This window comes from Schistocerca gregaria, chromosome 2 (assembly GCF_023897955.1).
Source record: "Schistocerca gregaria isolate iqSchGreg1 chromosome 2, iqSchGreg1.2, whole genome shotgun sequence".
Taxonomy (NCBI): Eukaryota; Metazoa; Arthropoda; class Insecta; order Orthoptera; family Acrididae; genus Schistocerca; species Schistocerca gregaria.
This window is the reverse complement of record NC_064921.1, coordinates 1,023,841,607-1,023,862,168: the sequence shown is the minus strand read 5'-3', so window position 1 is coordinate 1,023,862,168 and position 20,562 is coordinate 1,023,841,607. Positions and strand designations below refer to the sequence as shown.

Genomic DNA, 20,562 nt, shown 5'->3' with positions numbered 1-20,562 from the left:
GTCTCTTGTCTGTACTGGTTCTATGTATCCTGTATTTAATTTTGTGTTCCACAGAACAGCAATTTATTAGCTAATAGGCAAAAAAAGAGTCCAAATTACGTGAAGAGTTCTTGTTCTTCTATTTACAAATAATCCTATTCAGTATTAATTTCTAAAAAAGAGGGGCAAGATGTCAAACCGACCAACTGGGAGCAGGAGAGACACAACAGGACGTTTTAATTTCCGCTTATCGAATATAGTTTGATGGCATCCATTACAAAATATACACATTTGAGTTCCACAGTGTGAAATACAGTGACATGCGGTAGAAGAATGCTGTGTGAAGAGGCGTGACATTGCACTTTGGCACACTTAAGACCAAATAACACTTCTTTTGCTACAAAAGAACATATTTTTGAAGAGTCTTCTTTATTTTTATTTTTTGACGTTCTATCTCAAACGCTGTAGGGCGGCGAGCAGATGTGGGTGGGGGTGGGGGGACACCACCATCTAGTATTGCCCAGTTCGAAATATCGTAGATCCAGGGCTATTGTGCAGAGCAGCCTGAGTTATATTGGGGGGGGGGGGGGGGTGTTTAGTCGCCACATGATCCATGTTTACATTTAGTGATTTTGCTGTTTCCTCTTCATTACTGCTCTCGCATCATATGAAAAAGAGTGATTTCTGTGGTTGGGAGCTATCAGGTGAATTAAAATACATTCACATAATTATGGAAAGTATGTTATTGGTTGCAGATGTTATTTTATCTCCCCTATCTCCCCTTTCTGACAGTTGACAGTCAAGCATTAATCGCCTTGCACGATAATGAAGTTATTTTTGTCACTTTTCTCTTTAGCAAATTTTACTTCCATTTATCTTTTTCGCTGCAGCAGCCAATTTATTTGAAACAAATTGTTAAATTCCACACTATTGGCTAGCTTCAACTGTTTGCTGCATTTCAAGTGCACATTTTCATGTTCTAGCATGTATGGCATTACGGCATAATAAAGAACCAAACATGAGATAATGCAGTACTGGTACTCCAAGAAAATTTACGTCCTGAAAACCACACCGAAAAGCTTAATATCAGGTCAAGGTCTTCGTTGTTGTGAATCTGGATATGCGAATGTGCACTTTAAAGTGAATTATTCATTTCAGTATGGTTCACAAAATTCCGACGCTCTTAGAGCATCCTCTGATGTCTTGTTTTTTAATGACATAATTTTAGATCTTTTAATGTTTTACACATAGGAACATATGGGCTTCTTACGTCTTCGTTGCTGCTGCTCAAGCACAGTGACTCCTCTTATCTTGCACTCCCTGGCAACTGCTGGAACAAATCTATTTCTAACAAATTGCGGGAAAATAGTACGAATTGTGGTTTGAAAAGCGTTATTTTCGAAACAAATTTCCATTTACGCAAGATGAAAAATGTACGATAAGTTTCTTAAATCACAGAGCATTTGACTCTCATTTAAAAGTCAATCTTTGATGACAAGCCATTCAGAAGAATTGTGAGGCCAGAAGATCAGAGATTTATGTCGGTATGAAACATTTTACTGGCACATTTGTGTGAGGTATTTTAAAGTGTAAAACATGCAAAAAAGATCAACATTTTATGTAAAAGCTTAGCTTCTCTTGTAGCTTATTAATCTTAGAGAAAAATGTTATATATGAAAGCTTTTCTTTTCTTGTCTTGTAGCAACATTATGTGTGTTAATTTAAACCATTAACTTTTCCTGTTCGTTGTTTGCACTACTAAACAGTGATGTTGCTATTGACTGACTACATCACGTGTCCTATTCTCTTAATATCCGCTGTTATCGGCTGGCGAGATCACATGAACTATGACTGGCTTACGATTGTGCTTCGCAATCTCGATTTCAATGCTTCGGAAAGTAACATGTGGTGTTCAGTGGAATACAAATTTATACTTTCGTAATACGAAAATATGCAGTGTACATAATGCTGCACATCGAAGAACATTCCAAAACTTGTTTCTTTCTCCTGTGTTTCGTTTTCTAAAGTGCAGGGGTATAAGCCACTGTATAAAACCATAACCATTCAAATGATTGACAAATTTTAGAGTTCCCATGGAAAGTATACTGTCACTTACCACGAAAAAGTGTATTTTTACCTGGGAGAAAGTGTGTTTTTAACCGGGAGATCTGGGAAAAATCCTGGATTTTTTTTTTTTTTTTTTTCTTGTCAACGTATACACCCTGTATTTGTACTTTCCTCTGTCAGCGTATCACGTCACTTTGGCATGACCATTGGTGCTCCCTTCATGGGAACAATCGGAGAGAAGTGAAACCTCTCCCAACAGCCCGGTCGACTTCCTCCTGGTCGTCTCGACATGAGGAAGTAATGTTAGCTCGATTGCGAATACAGCACTGCTGCTTTAGTTGCCGCAACTTGTTGAGCGGTGATCCTGCACCCAGCTGTCCTTTCTGTAGACAGCCATTAACAGTCAGACATTTCCTGATCCTCTGCCCCTATTTTAGCCACTTACGTCTCAGGGTCGGGCTGCCGCCTGTTTTGCCGGACATTTTAGCAGATGACGTGCAAGCTGTTGCTCGCGTTAAAGTTTTTTAAAAAGCAGTAATATGGCAAAAGAGATTTAATTTTTCTCTGGTGACTCCGGTTTCTTGTTGATGTCTTTTAGATACTCTGCCGTAACGTCTTGATATGTTAGATTTGTTTTTTCTTCCTTTTTGTATTGGACCTCGCAATGGTTTTTTCCCCTCGCGGTCCCAGCACTCTCTGGTTTTTTACTGGGCGCTTATGACCTTAGATGTTTTGTGCCAAAAGAGAGAGAGAGAGAGAGAGAGAGAGAGAGAGAGAGAGAAGCAAGCTTGAGTCACAGCTCCAAAAGTATGGAAAATCGTCTTTTTCCTATTTTAAAGCGATTCTCGAATAGGTATTGGTGCATGAGTGCTACATCCATTATAAGTCTGTTTGATGCCACTCTGTTATTTGTACATTAAATCCACTTCCAAATCCAACATTTATGCTTCATTTTCTTCTTATTGGATTCTTTGCCCAGTAGTAATGCCATAACCTGAATGATAACACCAATGTCTGTATGAATAATCCTTGCTGATGACATACTGATAAAACTGTGCCACAGAATTTTGACAGGTGTGTGTGTGTGTGTGTGTGTGAGAGAGAGAGAGAGAGAGAGAGAGAACAGTAGCCCATGGTGCCACTACCATGTCAGCTGTAATGCCACTTGTTGTGGTGACACTTCTCTTGCATGTAGAAACTCAGTTTTAACTCTTTACAGAGCTTGATCACAGTAAATGACAGATAGAATTGTTAAAATAAAACAATGGAAAATCCAGGATGGAATGTAACATTATTATGAAAAGGAAAGTTGCTACTCGCCAAGAGGCTGAGTCGCAAATAGGCACAACAAAAAGACACTTACAATTAAAGCTTTCGGCCATTAAGGCCTTTGTAAACAATAGACCAGGCTGGGTTGGAAGGGGGGGGGGGATAGTACGGTGCGGGTGATGGACAATGAAGTGCTGCACGTTAGACGGGGGGCAGAGGGGAGGAGAGGAGCGGGATGGGGGGATGGCGGGGTGGGGGAAGGTAGTGTAAAATGAGAGAAATAAAAACTGGGTGTGATGGTGAAATGACGGATGTGTAGTGCTGGAATGGGAACAGGGAAGAGGCTGGATGACTGCAAAACAGAGAATAAATTGTAAAAAAAAAAATGTATATTACTGTGGGTAGCAGGTCTGAGGGTGGATAAGTGCGAAGAAGGGGGACGGCAGATGAGACTGGATGATGGAATTAGTGGGTGCGAACTGGGATAGAACACATTCTCATTCCAGCACTACGTAGCCTTCATTCCACCGTCACACCCAGTCTTTTTATTCCTCTCCTTTTACACTACCTTCCCTCCCACCTCCCCATCGTTCCTCTGCCCTCCGTCTACATCTACATCTACATTTATACTCCGCAAGCCACCCAACGGTGTGTGGCGGAGGACACTTTACGTGCCACTGTCATTACCTCCCTTTTCTGTTCCAGTCATGTATGGTTTGCGGGAAGAACTACTGTCTGAAATCCTCCGTGCGCGCTCGAATCTCTCTAATTTTACATTTGTGATCTCCTCGGGAGGTATAAGTAGGGGGAAGCAATATATTCGGTACCTCATCAAGAAACGCACCCTCTCGAAACCTGACGAGCAAGCTACACTGTGATGCAGAATGCCTCTCTTGCAGAGTCTGCCACTTGAGTTTGCTAAACATCTTCATAACGCTATCATGGTTACCAAATAACCCTGTGATGAAACGCGCCGCTCTTCTTTGGATCTTCTCTATCTCCTCCGTCAACCCGATCTGGTACGGATCCCACACTGATGAGCAATACTCAAGTACAGGTCGAATGAGTGTTTTGTAAGCCACCTCCTTTGCTGATGGGCTACATTTTCTGAGGACTCTCCCAATGAATCTCAACCTGGCACCCGCCATACCAACAATCAATTGTATATGATCGTTCCACATCAAATCGTTCCGCACGCATACTCCCAGATATTTTACAGATGTAACTGCTACCAGTGTTTGTTCCACTATCATATAATCATACAATAAAGGATTCTTCTTTCTATGTATTCGCAATACATTACATTTGCCTATGTTAAGGGTCAGTTGCCACTCCCTGCACCAAGTGCCTATCCGCTGCAGGTCTTCCTGCATTTCGCCACAATTTTCTAATGCTGCAACTTCTCTGTATACTACAGCATCATCCGCGAAAAGCCGCATGGAACTTCCGACACTATCTACTAGGTCATTTATATATATTGTGGAAAGCAATGGTCCCATCTGTAGACATCTCTCCATTGATAACAACATGCTGTGTTCTGTTTGCTAAAAACTCTTCAATCCAGCCACACAGCTGGTCTGATATTCCGTATGCTCTTACTTTATCAGGTGACAGAGCGGAACTGTATCGTACGCCTTCCGGAAGTCAAGGAAAATGGCATCTACCTGGAAGCCTGTATCTATTATTTTCTGGATCTCATGAACAAATAAAGCGAGTTGGGTTTCACATGATCGCTGTTTCCAGAATCCATGTTGATTCCTACAAAGTAGATTTTGGGTTTCCAAAAACGATATGATATGCGAGCAACGTGCAGCACTTCAGTGTTTGCCACCCCCGCCATACTATCCCTCCCCCTCCCTGCCACAGCCTCCTCCTTACCCCCACCCAGTCACCACTCTCATCCTGCACTGGTGCTGCTGCTCGCAGTGTGGTTTCACTTGCCTGAGACTGCAGGTGCTTTTTGTGTGTGTGTGTGTGTGTGTGTGTGTGTGTGTGTGTGTTCTATTGTCTGTTGTTTACGAAGGCCTTACTGGCCCGAAAGCTTTAGTTGTAAGTGTGCCTATCTGCTACTATGCAGAATTGTTAACATTTTCAAGGTGTCAGGGATTTAAATGATCTTCTTTTACCAGCACATCAGAAATTCACCGCTGTTGTAATTATAGTGAGTTTAAAGTCGCTACAAATATAGGACAATAACCTTTCTTAAAACCCTGAATTCATTGTTTAGTAGACTTTCGTACAACAATGAAACTTGAAACAGTGTTGTAAACATGTTTTATAAAGGAAACAGGAACATAATTCTTTACGGTTATTAAATTAATAAAACACTGTTTAAAAATTCTGAAAATTGAAGCCAGATTTCTGCTTCTTAAATAAAGTGACACCAAAATGAAAATACCGATGTCTGATACACTTCTAAAATGTGATCTTTTCGATGTTGTGAATTTTAAGATGTGTATTATCAAATATAGACAAAATTTGGTATGTCTGATAACTCCAGAACCTGATAATATAATGAATACATGTTTAGGAAAATTCTCTAACTTTCAGGCAAGCAGGGAGACAATGCATTAACAAATGATCACGTTTCCAGTGCCCCTGTAAAAGCTGCCGTAGTAGCTACACCAGGTTATGGATGGAACTGAAACTTGGCAAAAGTTCATGCAGCTCACTTAGGCACAATCTGAACAAGTTTCAACAGAATTGAAGATGGGCAAACTAGGACCCAGTGATTGCTTGACTTGGAATAATCCATTTATAGAATTAGGTCAACTAGAATACACTCTGAAGGTATTAGGCATAATATACTAGGAGCAAAAAGTTGTATAAAACTTGTATCATGTGAAATTTAAAATTTTCCCGGCAAACTAAATATTCAGAAAGATTTCGGGCTTGCGGGCGGTCGTCGTTAGCTTCCATCCACGATATTTCGACTGGACAACTGCCAGCCATCCTCAGGTGAGCCATCGAAGACTGACGAAGACGCCCTCCATTCCGGAATATATAGCGTGCAACGAGTATTCCGTGCATGCATCAAAATCATATTGAGAGACGAACCACACCACCTGCCAGCAGCGTACTTGCTGGTGGGACTGCAGAACTCGGCTGTCTTGTCAATTGGCACGCCATCAGAGTACTCAGATGGCCGCGGCAATTGACAACGCAGAAGACAGCCGAGTTCTGCAGTTCCACCAGCGAGGGCGCTGCTGGCGGGCGGTGTGGTTCATCTGTCATTATGATTGTGACGCATGCGCAGTGCGCAGAATACTCGCTGCACGCTATATATTGTGGAATGGAGGGCGTCTTCGTCAGTCTTCGATGGCTCACCTGAGCATGGCTGGCAGCTGTCCAGTTGAAATATCGTGGATGGAAGCTGACGACGACCGGCTGCAAGCCCGAAATCTTTTTGAATATAAAACTTGTATAGTTAACCTGGTTGCAATAACTATGGGCTAGGCATCGGCAGTGACATGGTATTTATTGCTATGCGTAATTCTGTAGTATTTAGGGAAGTATTGCAAATGGAAAACAGTTTAGATAAAGGTATTCACCAAAGGTGGGTCAAACATGGTATGTGGGTACTTCTATAGAATACCTTCATCAGAAGCTGTAGTACTCCAGAGATAACTAGAAGAATGTCACAAATAAGTTTTCTGTTCATACCATTATGATAGGGGGAAGACTTCAACTTAGCGGCTATAGATTGAGCAATTAATCCAATTATAATCTGGTGCCAGGGAAAGAGCTTTGTGAGATGGTGCCAGGAGCTTTGTGACATAGTTCTGAAAGTGGTGTTTGAAAGTTAATTCAAATGGACAGTTAAAGAACTAACACATGAGGGCAAGGTCTTAGAAGTGGAAACGTGGCTCATAAGGCTTTGATAGATCAATAATCACAGGTTTACAAGGAGTGTTAAAAAAAAGAAAATATTTTTTGTTAGCAAAAGTGACAGGATACAAATTGCAGAGTGTATAAGTAGTCAGCATTAAATATTAATGTCTGAGAATGAAGATGTGGAGCCCAAATGTGTAATTCTCACAAGCATTGTACAGTATACTGTACACTAGTATGTACGCAGCAACATAGTGGTACAGTAGCAATGTTAGAATGTCACTGTGAAAGCAAGACAGCTTCATCCTCTGAGGCCCAGGAGGTTCACGAGTCATGTACTCAGAGCTCTTGTAAAGATAAGTGTTTAACTCTGAAACAACAGTTCATTAAGGCAGTATTACATCATAAATAAGTAAATTAGTGCCTATTGTAAGCTATCAATTGAAGGTTTCCCTTTTATTGGCATGTTTTTCGGAAAAGAGAACGTTTGTAGTTGCAAATGTTGGCCTAGTTTTTGTTGATATTATCATATCTACATCTAACAATATAATAAAAAGGAAGTTGCTACTCACCATATACAGCGGAGATACTGAGTCGTGGAAACACTTTTGGAAAGTTAGCTTTTGGCCAACAAGGCCTTTGTCAGAAATAGACCCCCCCCCCCCCCCACACACACACACACACACACAGACACAACCACAACTTCTGTCAGCTGTAGCCAGACTACGAGCAGCAGCGAATTATGGAAGAGTCAACTGGTTGGGGTGTAAGGAGGAGGCTGGGGTGGGGAGGGGGAGAAAGCAGGGTAGGTGTGGGGAATAGTAAAGTGCTGCTGGGAGTGTACAGGGATGAGGTGGAGAGTAGAGCAGTTAGGTGCAGTCGGGATGTTGGATGGAGGGTGGGGGAGATGGGGGGGAGGGGGTTGTGGAAATGGAGAGAAGTAAAAGGACTGAGTACATTGGTGGAAAAGAGGACTGTGTAGGCCTGGAATGGAAAGAGGAAAGGGGCTAGATGGGTAAGGGCAATGACGAATGACGGTTGAGGCCAGGAGGGTTACAGGAACGTAGGATATATTGCAGAGAGAGTCCCACCTGCGCAGATCAGAAAAGCTGGTGTTCGTGGGAAGGATCCAGATGACACAGTCTGTGAAGCAGTCATTGAAATGAAGGACGTCGTTTTGGGCGGTGTGTTAAGCAGCAGGTTGGTCCGGTTGTTTCTTGGCCACTGGTCATTCATATGCTTTCCATATTTTGGGAGAAGGACTTGTTCAGTAGAAGAGATGTTTCATAGTAGTGAAAATAAAAAAGTGCCCACAGCTCTTAAGGTATGGATAAAAAAGCCCATGTTTAGCAGGCAGTTTTTCTTGTTTTGATCCATACTACCACTTCTTAGAATATGGAAAGCAAAGAACAAGCAGTTGAAGATAGTTGTTTTGTAGTATTGAAGATGTAGTGGTGCTCATAACTCGAAAGGTATGCATTTAGAGCCCAATTTTACTATTCTTTCTTGCTTGGAATGATCGTTCTTGTCATATCTTTGAATATTGATAATTCCTCCTGGAACACCCTGTTTAAGGTTAGCTGTAAGTTGTCGGAGCAAGGAACATAAAAGAGAACTTGACATTATTATTTGTGATGCAGCATGTGTTTCTTACCTGTTTGCGGATTTTTTTTTCCCCGCTGCATCTCAAGTTGTGGTGATACCTTCAGTGAATCATTGTGGTGCAGTGCCCATATGATTTGTTTAAAATGCAGGTGCTTGTTAGTTCCACATTGTAATAAAACATAAACATTGCAGCCACTGTTTTCCCCCACTCCCTTGTGACCCCACTACATCATTTTGTATGATTTCCTTTTTTTTTTAATTCCTGTGTCTTAATTGTCTTTATAGTTAAAGGATTTTTCTTTCCTCTGCTTTTCTTAATTTCTTTTTAAGATATTTTAAGTGCCGTAGCAGTGTGTTACTTCTTTTATTGATTTGTTCATTAAGTTAATTTATAGTTAGGATCTTTGTTATATTACTCTCAGTAGTTGGTACTCATTTGGTTCTTATTCTTGAAAAAAAAAAGACATTATAATTTCTATTTATATCATTAATAATCATTAATAATTTCATTATTGGTACTCCAGGTATATTGGAAAGGATGATGGCATTACTATAAGTGTATGGAACCACAGAAAAATTCACAAAAAACAAGGAGCTGGATTCCTAGGTGGTGTGAGAATTGTATCAAATACAATTCAGAGGCTGAAAGATACTGGCTGTAAGTAACAGAAAGTGATGAATTTTAACATAACAGTTGTCGATATCTTTAATTTTTGACATGTCTTCATTACCAAGTAAACTTTATCCATCGATCTCGTATGTATGTGATTGAACGAGATGGCACAGTGTTTGAAGCACTTGAAACTCTTATAAAAAAAAGTAAGGGTTCAGATTCCCACATTGCTGCACTGATTTAGGTACATGATTTTCTCACGTCAAATTCCAGTGCTATTCCTTAAACTGGCTTTTTGTCCATCTGTTCTATAGGCCTATACATTTTTGCAACCGATTTATGCTTTATTATTGAGTGTTAAAAAAAGGAAACAACATCTTTTTGCAAAAAATATATTCTGCTTAAAATATTAGAAGGGTGTGTGGGGAAATATTTCATTGCTCACCCTACCAACTTTTGCATTGCCAATGTTTGATTTCTAAGTAGACCTATTATGGAGATAGAACAAAATATTTTGTGCTTAGTAATATTCAGGCTTGTTGCTTAAACTCACCTTGAAAATGTACTCCACTCTTCGATATGCCTAAGAATGCCTCTGTGTCACGATAGGTCACCTGATGATCCTTTTTTTTTTTTTTGTAACCTTATCAAGAAAGCAAGTTATTGTTTCACCTTTTTTGTGTAGCCTATAATGACGATAATATGTGAATAAAAAAAATTGTCTATCTCTTCTCCTTTTGATCAAATTGTTTTCACTTTTTAGTGTAGTTCCACATATTCTAGCCCATTGCTTGGAGTGGGCAATTTCATCTCAGATTGTACTGGCCAGGAGTGAATGTGTCACATCACTATTTCAAAGTACGCTGAAAAAAAATTATGTTGAAGTTCCACATTATGCCTCTCCAAAACTACTATATTTTGATTTTTCTGATAATTTGTTAAAATGTTGCAGACCTCTTTAAATGAGAGTATTTGTGAAAATGTTATAAGGAAAGGGAAAATTGAAAAAAAAGTAATAAAGAAACCAAAAGTGAATAAGAACTGAATTTATTTTCAGTAAATACTTTGTTCCCAATACTATGAGACATACACAGTTCTGAGCTTTTTTCTCTTTTGTAACATAAATTATGAAAATTTGTGACTTTTTGTGAATTTCAAAATTAAGTTTTGAAATATGAATAGTTCCAATATGTTAACTTACTTGAGAAATGAGAAAGTGGAAGGACTGCTAACTATCAGCTATGACATTAATGCTTGAAATTCTTAAACTATCAAACTATTTGTTTATAAATTGAAAGAATTTGAAATTTTTTGGTTAGTTATTGTAAATGTTCAAAAAATGTCATGATACTTTAGTTGGTCATTGTACTTACTGAATGTACAATCAGAGTGGGCAATACTTTTCAGTACAAAATGTGAGAAATTTTTTAGGTAGACCTAGCTGCACTCCCTAGGTCAAAAAATCATAGACACTTAATATTTAAATTGATAGATGATTTTAAGTAAATGTCATGCAAAACTGGTACTTCAGAATTGAAATAATTACTTTGCAACATTATAAGTGATTTGAAAAAAATTCATAATTTTGTTCGAAAGCATTTTATAACAAAATGATATATGCTGTCATGTTGATAAACATATAAACAAACACAAACATACACACAAAATAAAGCTTTCGCAACCAATGGTTGCTTCATCAGGAAAGAGGGAAAGACGACAGGATGTGGGTTTTAAGGGAGAGGGTAAGGAGTCATTCCAATCCCAGGAGCGGAAAGACTTACCTTAGGGGGGAAAAAAGAACAGGTACACAATCGCGTGCGCGCCCACACACACACACACACACACACACACACACACACACACACACACACCTGCACATGTGCAAATTATTATTGTCTTCTGTAATGATTTTACTTCTTCACAACTTTCTATGAATTAAAATGGTTTACAATCTAACAATCAACACTGCATTGTTGAAAAGAGTTCATTTTTTTCTGTCTGCTTCTCATTGAACTTGTATAGTCGAGCTGAATTTGTACATGGACAAGGATGATCCAACAAGAGCAGTACTTGGCTTGGATAATGGGAACTGCACACTGATCTTTTGATGCTGGCCATTTGAGCATTAGCAGGAGCATGAGGTGTCATGAAGGAAATGGTTAAATCTTGCAGCTCATGAGAGACGCTTATTACTTGTCCCACTCACCACTGATTGTCATATGCAAAAGAAATGAAATGGTTCACTACAAAGTCTTCTAATGTACAATGTGGTCTATGAATTTCATGCACAGTAACATGCTGCATTTTGTGAAGAACTGCTCTTGTAATGCATATGCCACGGAATTCCATTAATGTACTTCGATTTAGAATGGAGAGTTTCAAATTTGTTACTAATGTTGATATGGTGTGTACAGATCCAGTAGCATCTCTTACAGCACCAACAGCTTCATGCTGGAGGTTAAATATTGTTGCCAGATGTTTACAGAGACCTCCTACCCCATCACATGCATTTTTTCCATCACCTGTTGCTGAAAATATCAATTTTTTTTGTCTTAATTCCTGCGCTACAGTATTGACCAAGCTAATAAAGCTGAAAGTGGTTTTTAAAAGAAGGTTCTGGAACATCAGTCACATACATATGTTTAGGAAATGCATGGTATCTAGATGCTATGTCATCAGTCAACATGGTGACAGTGTAGTACACATTTGTACTATCATGATGAGATTAGCACTGACAATAGCAAAGAGTGTGATGTTCCAAGGAAGTGAGCAACACGTGAATATTGATACCTGTGATGTGTACCAGTGGTAACTTTGAATTTTGTTGTGCCAAGCAACAGCCTAGTTCTCAGCAAAGTCGAAACGTAGAACTAATGTGTGAGTATTCTGGGATGTGGCTGATTTACTAATGCAATGGCCTGTCTCTCAATACCCCGGATATGATGGTGAACTACTCCTTTCATGATCCGATGCCTAATCTGTGTAACGTACTTCTCTGGCTCTGCTGTTTTCTTCAGCAACTCTCCCCTCACCCCCTTCCCCCCAGGGGGCTCACCATGCTTTGGTGGGTTTGTGTTTGGCTACCACGGGGCCCCAGGCTTTGTAGCATCTTTTCCCTTCTGTGCTGCATGTCTATCCTTTTGCTATTGCTTTTCTCCTTCCTTGGGGAACGTGTCTGGCGTATATACGGATGTTCCGCATTGTCTATCGCTGACATAAGAGCAGTCTCACCACTGTCTTTCATTCCCTTTTCCTTTCTCTGTTTCCCTTCTCCTCTCGTTCCTCCCCTTCAGCGTTTGAGGTTCCTCTTTTTCTTCTTCCTCCCTGTGCACTCCTGATGGCCGTCCCACACATCTGATGCATAACAGGTGGCTGGATAACACGTAATTCCCAGCACCGTGTTGACAAGTAGGGTGCGCACATACCCCCTGGTAGAAGCCAGCCCCAGGGCCTGAGCTGCTACCTTCCTGAATTACCGATTGGTCCCTCTGTCAGATGTTCATGAGGTGTGAATGATCACCTAAGGCGGGTGCGCCCCCTTGTGAATCGGTGCCCCAGTTGGAAGCAGCATGGCATCAGAGATGCTGGCAGTCACGGGGATTTTCATGCAATGAGCTAATCATCTTTACAATCAACATATATGAAAAGTCAACTGAATGAGGCTAATGATTCCAAGAGCATTCCAGCTGCGCCATGGTTCTTCGTGGCTTCACGTACTGAAGACAGTCAGTCCTTTGCCGTGATAAATCCATTTATGATTCAGAAAAGTGTTGATGCCAGTGCCAGCCCTGTGAAATCCTGCTCTCATTTACAGAATGGCACTTTCCTTTTGCAGATTACTTCTGATTCTCATGGGCAACAACTGCTTACCGCTTTACTTCTCCATGGTGTCCTGTTCATGTCGAGGCCCATAGACCTAAGAATTCTTCCCATGGTGTTATTTACACTAGGCTGCTCGACGGTCTGACAGATGACGAAATCCAGTCTTGCCCCTCTGTTCAGAGTGTCATTGCTGCCCATCGGGTGATGAAAAAGGTAGATTCCTCATTAGTGCGCACCAGTACTCTTTATTACCATTGATAGTGGTGCTTCCATAAACGATCAAAGCAAACTATGAAGTTGTAGCAGTCCGACTGTACATTCTGAACCCGATGCACTGCTACCAGTGTTATTGTTTCAACCATACTAGAACGTCTTGTCGACACCCAGCCAAATGTCTAACCAATGGTAGGGATGTGCATGAGGGCTATTGTCCACCATCTCCTCGCTGCTGTATCATCTAGAATGGTGGTCATACTGTCTTCTCTCGGAATTGTCCTGTGTGTCTTGAGCAGGATGTCCAGGAGATCTGGGTACAGGAAAAAGTGCCTTACACAGTTGCCCACAAGTTATTGGCTAGTTGCAAACCCTGCATTTTCACTTAAAGCACTGTTCTTGCTGCCTCATGTTCCATGAATGACATGGCCACGCAGACATGCCACCTCAAATTCAGCTCTGTGGCTGTGAAATTGCCCAGTGTCACGGTAGCATCCCCCTGTCCAGCTGTGCAACAAGCCATCAAACTCTTGCCCCAAGAGTGAAGCCACCAGCTACACAACAGGTAGGCCAGAGGACAGAAGTAGTACTCCCATGAAGACTTCCTAAGTCCCTCCAGCCAGACACCACCTGAGTCTTCCTCTGACCAGAAAGGCTCGAAGAAGTCTACCAGAGGCAAATGGTCATCTCCTTCACCGACTCAAAGATCCTCTTTGATGGTGTTGCCATGTGATACTGTAGCCCAGCCGACCTCTGTGTCATCTGTGCACATCACCAACTGTTTTTCAGCGTTGGACTCCACAGACAGTCAGCACAAGCAAGCTGATGCTTCTGTGGACCCCATTGAGCAGGATCCTCCTGTGTCTGTGTCTGTGCCCTGTAGCAGTGACTTTTCACAAGTTTTAACTAGGCAACCACCGAGGTGACACCCCTACATCTCTTCCTCATCATGACTTTCCTCCAATGGAATGATTGCGGCCTTTGGTCCAATAAATAGGATTTATGGCTGCTTTTAGCATTGCAGTGCCACCTTGTACTCTGCCTTCAGGAAACAAAATTGCGCACTCACGACCGCTTTGAGCTTTCACATTTCTTCTCAGTTCTTTTTGACCTTGCCCCTGAGGACATGCTGTTCATATGGGATGACATTCATAGTCAACCCATCTCTCTGGCTACCCATCTTCAAGCTGTTGCAGTTCACCTTTTCCTTCCTCACCTGCTGTTTTTCCTCTGTTCAATTTATGTCCCTCCATTATTTGATGTCATCAGAATAAACTTCCTTCACCTTATTGGGCAGCTACCTCCTCTATTTGTGCTTCTTAGTGACTTAAATGTGCATCATCCCCTTTGAGGGTTCTCCCAGAACCTGTCGGAGAGGTGCTCTCTTGGCTGATCATGTCAATCAACACAACCTCTTCTGCCTTAACACTGGAGCACCCACTTTCCTTTCAGACTCCTTGCACGCCTGTTCGAATTTGGACCTATCCTTCTGCACTGCCCAGCTTGCCCAACATCTTGAGTAGTCTGTTCTTGCTGACACCAACTCGAGCAATCATTTCCCATGTGCTATCCATTTGCTGACTCCTACCCCACCTGTGAGCACACCCAAATGGCAGCTTACCAAGGCTCACTGGTGGCTGTACTCCTCCCTCATGACCTTCAAAGAACAAGATTTCCCCAGTTGTGATGACTAGGTGAAATATCTTACAAACGTTATCCTCACTGCTGCAGAACATTCCATTCCTTGCACTTCCTCTTTACCTCACCATTTCCCAGTCTCTTGGTGGACTGAGGCATGTCGTGTCGCAATTTGCACACGGATACATGCTGTCTGCATTTTTAGCCATCATCCTACGATGGTAACTGCGTTTATTAGAAAAAGATGCATGCAAAGTGGTCGTCATGTTCTTAGGAATAGCAAAAAAGATAGCTGGATTTCATTTACTAATTCTTTTAATAGTTCCACCCCTTTCCGTTTTGTGTGGGCCAACTTCAAGTGTCTCTCTGGGACCAAGAGCCATTCGCCAGTTTCCAGCCTGACAGTAGCGGATGATGTCTTCTTGGACCCTGTTGCTATCTCCAATATTTTGGGCTGCCATTTTGCAGAAATCTTGAGCTTTTCCCACTATCACCCTGCCTTTTTCCAACAGAAACAAGCAGAGGAAGTGCAGGCAATACCCTTCCCTTCCCTTCTCTCCGAATCAGGAGTGCTACAATGCTGCCTTTACTATCAGGGAGCTAGATCATGCTCTCAGTTCATCAAGATCTCCCAGGGTCAGATGCTGTCCACATTCAGATGTTGCAGCATCTTTCTATTGTGGGCAAGCAGTTTTTCCGTAACACTTCCTTCTTGCTGCCACCCCATCTCTCTCACCAACAGCATTTGCAAGGTGATGAAACATATGATTCATGTCTGGCCGGTATGATGGCTCAAGTCTTGCAATTTACTAACAAACACACAGTGTGGATTTCAAGCATGGCATTCTGCAGTTGACCATCTCATTACTTTGTCCACCCATGTTTTGAATTGTTTTTTGCGGAAATCCCAGACTGTGGGGGTGATTTTCGATTTAGAGAAGGCCTGCGACAGCTGCTGGAGAACTGGTATCCTTCGTACTCTTTACATGTGGGGATTCCGGTTCCACCTGCCCTGTTTCCTTTAGGAAATTTTAAAAGACAAAGTTTTCAAGGTGTGTGTGGGTTCTTTTTTGTCGGACATCTTTATCCAGGAAACAGGTGTGCCTCAGGGTTCCGTACCGAGCGTCGTCCTCTTTGCTATCGCCATTAGCCCTATAATGGCCTGTCTCCTGCCGGGCATCTCTGGCTCCCTTTTTGTTGACAATTTTGTCATCTATTGCACTAAACAGCATCTTCAGCGATGTCTTGATCATCTTTACTCCTGGAGCATCAAGATTGGCTTTAGTTTTTCCACTGACAAACTGTCTGTATGAATTTCTGGCAGTGCAAATGGTTTCTCTCACCTTCTTTACATCTTGGGCCTGTTGCCCTTCCATTAATCAAAACTACAAAATTCCTGGGACTTATGCTTGATAGGAAGCTCTCTTGGTCGTCTCATGTGTCTTAACTGGCAGTCCGCTGTATGCGGTTCCTCAATGTCCTGTGTGGTACTTCCTCTGGTGCAGATCGAACCATCCACCTCTGTTTGTATGGGTCTTGTAACGTGCCGGGACACATCCTTGTATTAGTGCCACTTAAAATTCATGTCACAACCGGATGTACCGGTATTGAAACATTTCCTCACCCAGTAGATAGAGCGCAGTGTTCTCACTTACCTTGCTTTGTTTATTCAATATTGTCTTCCGGTAGCTGCGTCCGTCTCACCCAAATCACACTGAAATTAAGAAGCCAGGATCCTAGATTAAGTTTTCCAAAAGCAAAAGTCAAGACCATACTTATTGTTGAACATTTATGATAACCACAATGTGATTTATTTGTTATCACTCACACGTAAAATATTCATGTGACCAGGCCTCTTACACTTAATAGACACATTAGGTAGGTCAAAAACTTCCAGTCTTTAACAATGTTTGCAATTACAATTAACGGAAAAATTAACCAATTAGCTGCACTTTTGCTCCAAGCGAATCTGACCGAGAACTAATTGAGAACTGCACCAGCTCGGACCTTATATAGACGAGCGCTTGAATATTTGACTATTTCTGTTAATAGGTTTAAAATGATCCTTTCTAACTGGTTTTGAAGTTAACTATTTGGTTTTATTATTTAAATAACATGAGTGAGCTGTATCCATTTAAATACGCGGAACTAAGTTATAACCACGGCAGCCCTTTTGAACAATAATTTTTACATATTTAAATTTACTTAATTCTTAATTAACGCACTTACAAAGTTGAGACTGGAGTTATTTTACGTAGAGAAATAAAGGTAGAAAAAGTATCGAAACAGATCTCAGAATTATTTGGTAGTTTGGTCACAATTGGCACTGAAAGTCATACAGGCTATAGATTTTATGTCTTAATATCTATTTAAACTACTAGACATTAGGTTAATTTGAACACTTTGCTGAAATCAGTGAAATATAGGCTTTCTTTTGGATGCAGTCTTATAGCTGAATTTAATCTATTAGCTCACTCGAATTTTACTTAATATGTATTGCACAATATATGTCATTGTCCATAACTGTTAGTAGTATGCATTTCCAATAAAAACTGATTAGCTCATTACTTTCAGAATAGACACTAGAATGTACTGAAATAATAGATTTTACTAGGGGAATTTTATTTAAACTATTTCTAAATTCTGTACTATGAGACTGAAGGCCACAGAATATGTAGTTGGAATGTGAGTAGTGAAAATGAGAAAATAAAATTCATTGCTTAACTAAGTTACCGAAGGAGTGTAGAACTAAAACAGGATAGCAGCGGGCAATCCTGCTTTGTTACAGTCTCTTGTCTGTTCGAAACTTGACTATCGGTGCTTAGTTGATGCATCTGAATGTCCATTCCTCTTGCATTGTCTCAACACTATCCACCATTGTGGCATCCATTTGGCCACTGGTGCCTTTTACACTAGCTCGGTTGAGTGTCTGTATGCTGAAGCTGCTGAACTCCCCCCTGCGGGTCCGGGGGTTAGAATAGGCCCGAGGTATTCCTGCCTGTCGTAAGTGGCGACTAAAAGGAGTCCCTCCCCCTCAAGGGGGTAGTTAGCGCCTGCGTCCGGAGACAGACGGTTTCACGACCTATATTTGCGTTCATTTTGGTTTTTCACTTCTTCTGGTTTCTTCCTTCCTTTGGTTGGTTTCTTTCTTTGTTCTTCTCCATCTCACTGTCTTACTTACTCTTCTCCTTGCCTTCTTCTCCTTCTCTGGTCTCCGCTTCGGCGTTTGAGACAGTCTGTCTTTTCTTTCCCTCTCCCCTTTCTTTTTCCTCTTCTTCCTTCCTCCCTGTGCGTGCCTGAAGGCCGACCCACGCACTCGCACGCGTAGCCGGTGACAGGGTAACGCGTAATTCCCCGCCCTGGGTAGACAAGTAAGGCACGCACGTACCCCCTGGTAAAGGCCAGGCCCAGGGAGGGGTGATTGCCTGAGCTGACACCTTCCGACCATGCCGATTGGTCCCTCCGTCCGTTTCTCGGGAGGTGTGACCTGAGGTGTGAACAATCACCTAAGGCGGGAGTGCCCTCTGAGAGGGTCCCCACAAGGAAGGAGCGCGCCATCGGAGACGCTGGCAATCATGGGGGATTCCTCCGCAATGGATTTCTCTTCTTCTTCTTCTTCTTCTTCTTCTTCTTCTCTCGACTTCTGCCCACAAACGGAAACTTGACCAGCCACCAGTGACAAAAGTACTACTGCCTGCCCCACAGTTCCTTGTAGTTTCTCGATCTGAGGACGGAAAGGATTTTTCCTCTGTCAACCCTTTCGTTATCCAGAAGGGCGTAGATGCCATAGCCGGATCGGTCAAGTCTTGTACCAGGTTGCGTAATGGTACCTTGTTACTAGAAACTGAGAGCGCCTTTCAGGCACAAACACTGCTTCGGGCCACACGCCTGTACACGTTCCCTGTCCGGGTGGAGGCTCACCGCACTTTGAATTCGTCTCGTGGTGTGGTCTATACTAGATCACTCGACGGATTGACTGACGAGGAGATTCAGTCTTTCCTCGCTGAGCAGGGCGTGACGGCTGTCCATAGGGTCATGAAAAAGGTCAACAATGACCTTGTACCGACCTGGACACTTTTCTTGACCTTTGATAGTGTTCAGCTGCTGTTGCGCATCAAGGCGGGCTATGAGGTTATTTCTGTTCGCCCATATGTCCCGACACCTACGCGCTGCTACCAGTGCCAGCGTTTTAATCACACTTGCCATTCTTGTTCCAATGCGGCTACATGTGTGACTTGTGGCAGGGATGCCCATGAGAGTGACTGTCCACCTCCGTCTCCTCGTTATGTGAACTGTCTCGGTGACCATGCAGCGTCCTCCCGCGACTGTCCCGTCTACAAGGAAGAACGCTGTATCCAAGAAATTCGGGTCAAAGAGAGAGTCTCCACCTCGGCTGCTCGCAAGCTATTCGCTAGTAGGAAGCCCACGTTGCTCCCAGCGGGGATGTACAGTACTGTCCTCGCCTCTCCTCGGACTACCAGGGAGGTGGCGACGCAGACATGCGATCTGACCTTCAGCACTACTGTTGTCCGTTCGGCCAGTGCTAAGATCGCCCGGTCGACGTCTCTTCTTCCTCCCATCGCCCCTCCGACACAAGCACCTTTATCAGCTTCTGCCAGGACGAAGACCCAGAAGTCAGAAGCACGGGCCTTCAAGAAAGAACCGTCTCGTGCAGACCTTCTATGTACCTCGAACCCTCAGCCATCGACCAATTCTTCCACAAAACGACCTTCCAAGAAGGCTCATAGGAAGCACAGTTCTACTTCCCTGCAACGGCGCATTTCTCCTCCTGCCCCCCCCCCCCCCCCCCCCCCCCCCCCCAGCGGTTGCCGCCCCAGGCCGTCATCCGTTTCGCCTGGCCGCACCGCTGGTAGCCAAACATCTGGCCGTTCACCAGTGGAGGAAGCTCCCCCTCCCGGCCATCTTCACAAGATGGCCGATGAACCTATAGAACAAATGGACGATGACTGTACGCCTCCTGCTAGCGGCGGCAGTGCTCGCTCGAAGCCTGGCCCTCAGCGGCCTTCTAGATGACCCCTTTATGAATCTTCTTCTCCTCACGATGGCACTTATTCACTGGAATATTCGCAGCATTCTCTCCAACCGAGAGGACTTGAAGCTGCTGGTCCGGTCGCACCGTCCGCTCGTCGTAGCCCTCCAGGAAACGAAGCTAGGCCCATGCGATCACATTGCCTTGGCACACTACACCTCTGAGCGTTTTGACTTACCCCCTGTGGCAGGTATTCCGGCTCATGGAGGGGTTATGTTGCTGGTACGGGATGATATCTACTATGATCCCATCACATTGCACACCGGCCTGCAGGCAGTTGCCGTCCGCATTACTCTCCCCAATTTTACATTTTCCATCTGTACCGTTTTACACTCCATAGTTGTCTGCCGTTACCAGGGCAGACATGCTGCAAATTATTGCTCAGCTCCCTGCACCATTTTTGTTAACTGGAGACTTCAATGCTCACCAACCTCTTTGGGGCTCTCCAGCATCCTGTCCGAGGGGCTCCCTGTTA

General features: G+C 42.8%; 1 protein-coding gene across 2 annotated transcripts in view; it reads left to right on the top strand.

Moving 5' to 3' along the window:
* The window catches only part of LOC126335532 (E3 ubiquitin-protein ligase SMURF1), a 187,480-nt gene that overhangs the window by 23,849 nt on the left and 143,069 nt on the right, over positions 1–20,562 (top strand). For both annotated transcript variants that reach the window (XM_049998905.1, XM_049998906.1), the window contains exon 4: positions 9,276–9,409. In XM_049998905.1, the coding sequence (XP_049854862.1) occupies positions 9,276–9,409 (134 nt within the window). The remainder of the gene's footprint in view (positions 1–9,275; positions 9,410–20,562) is intronic.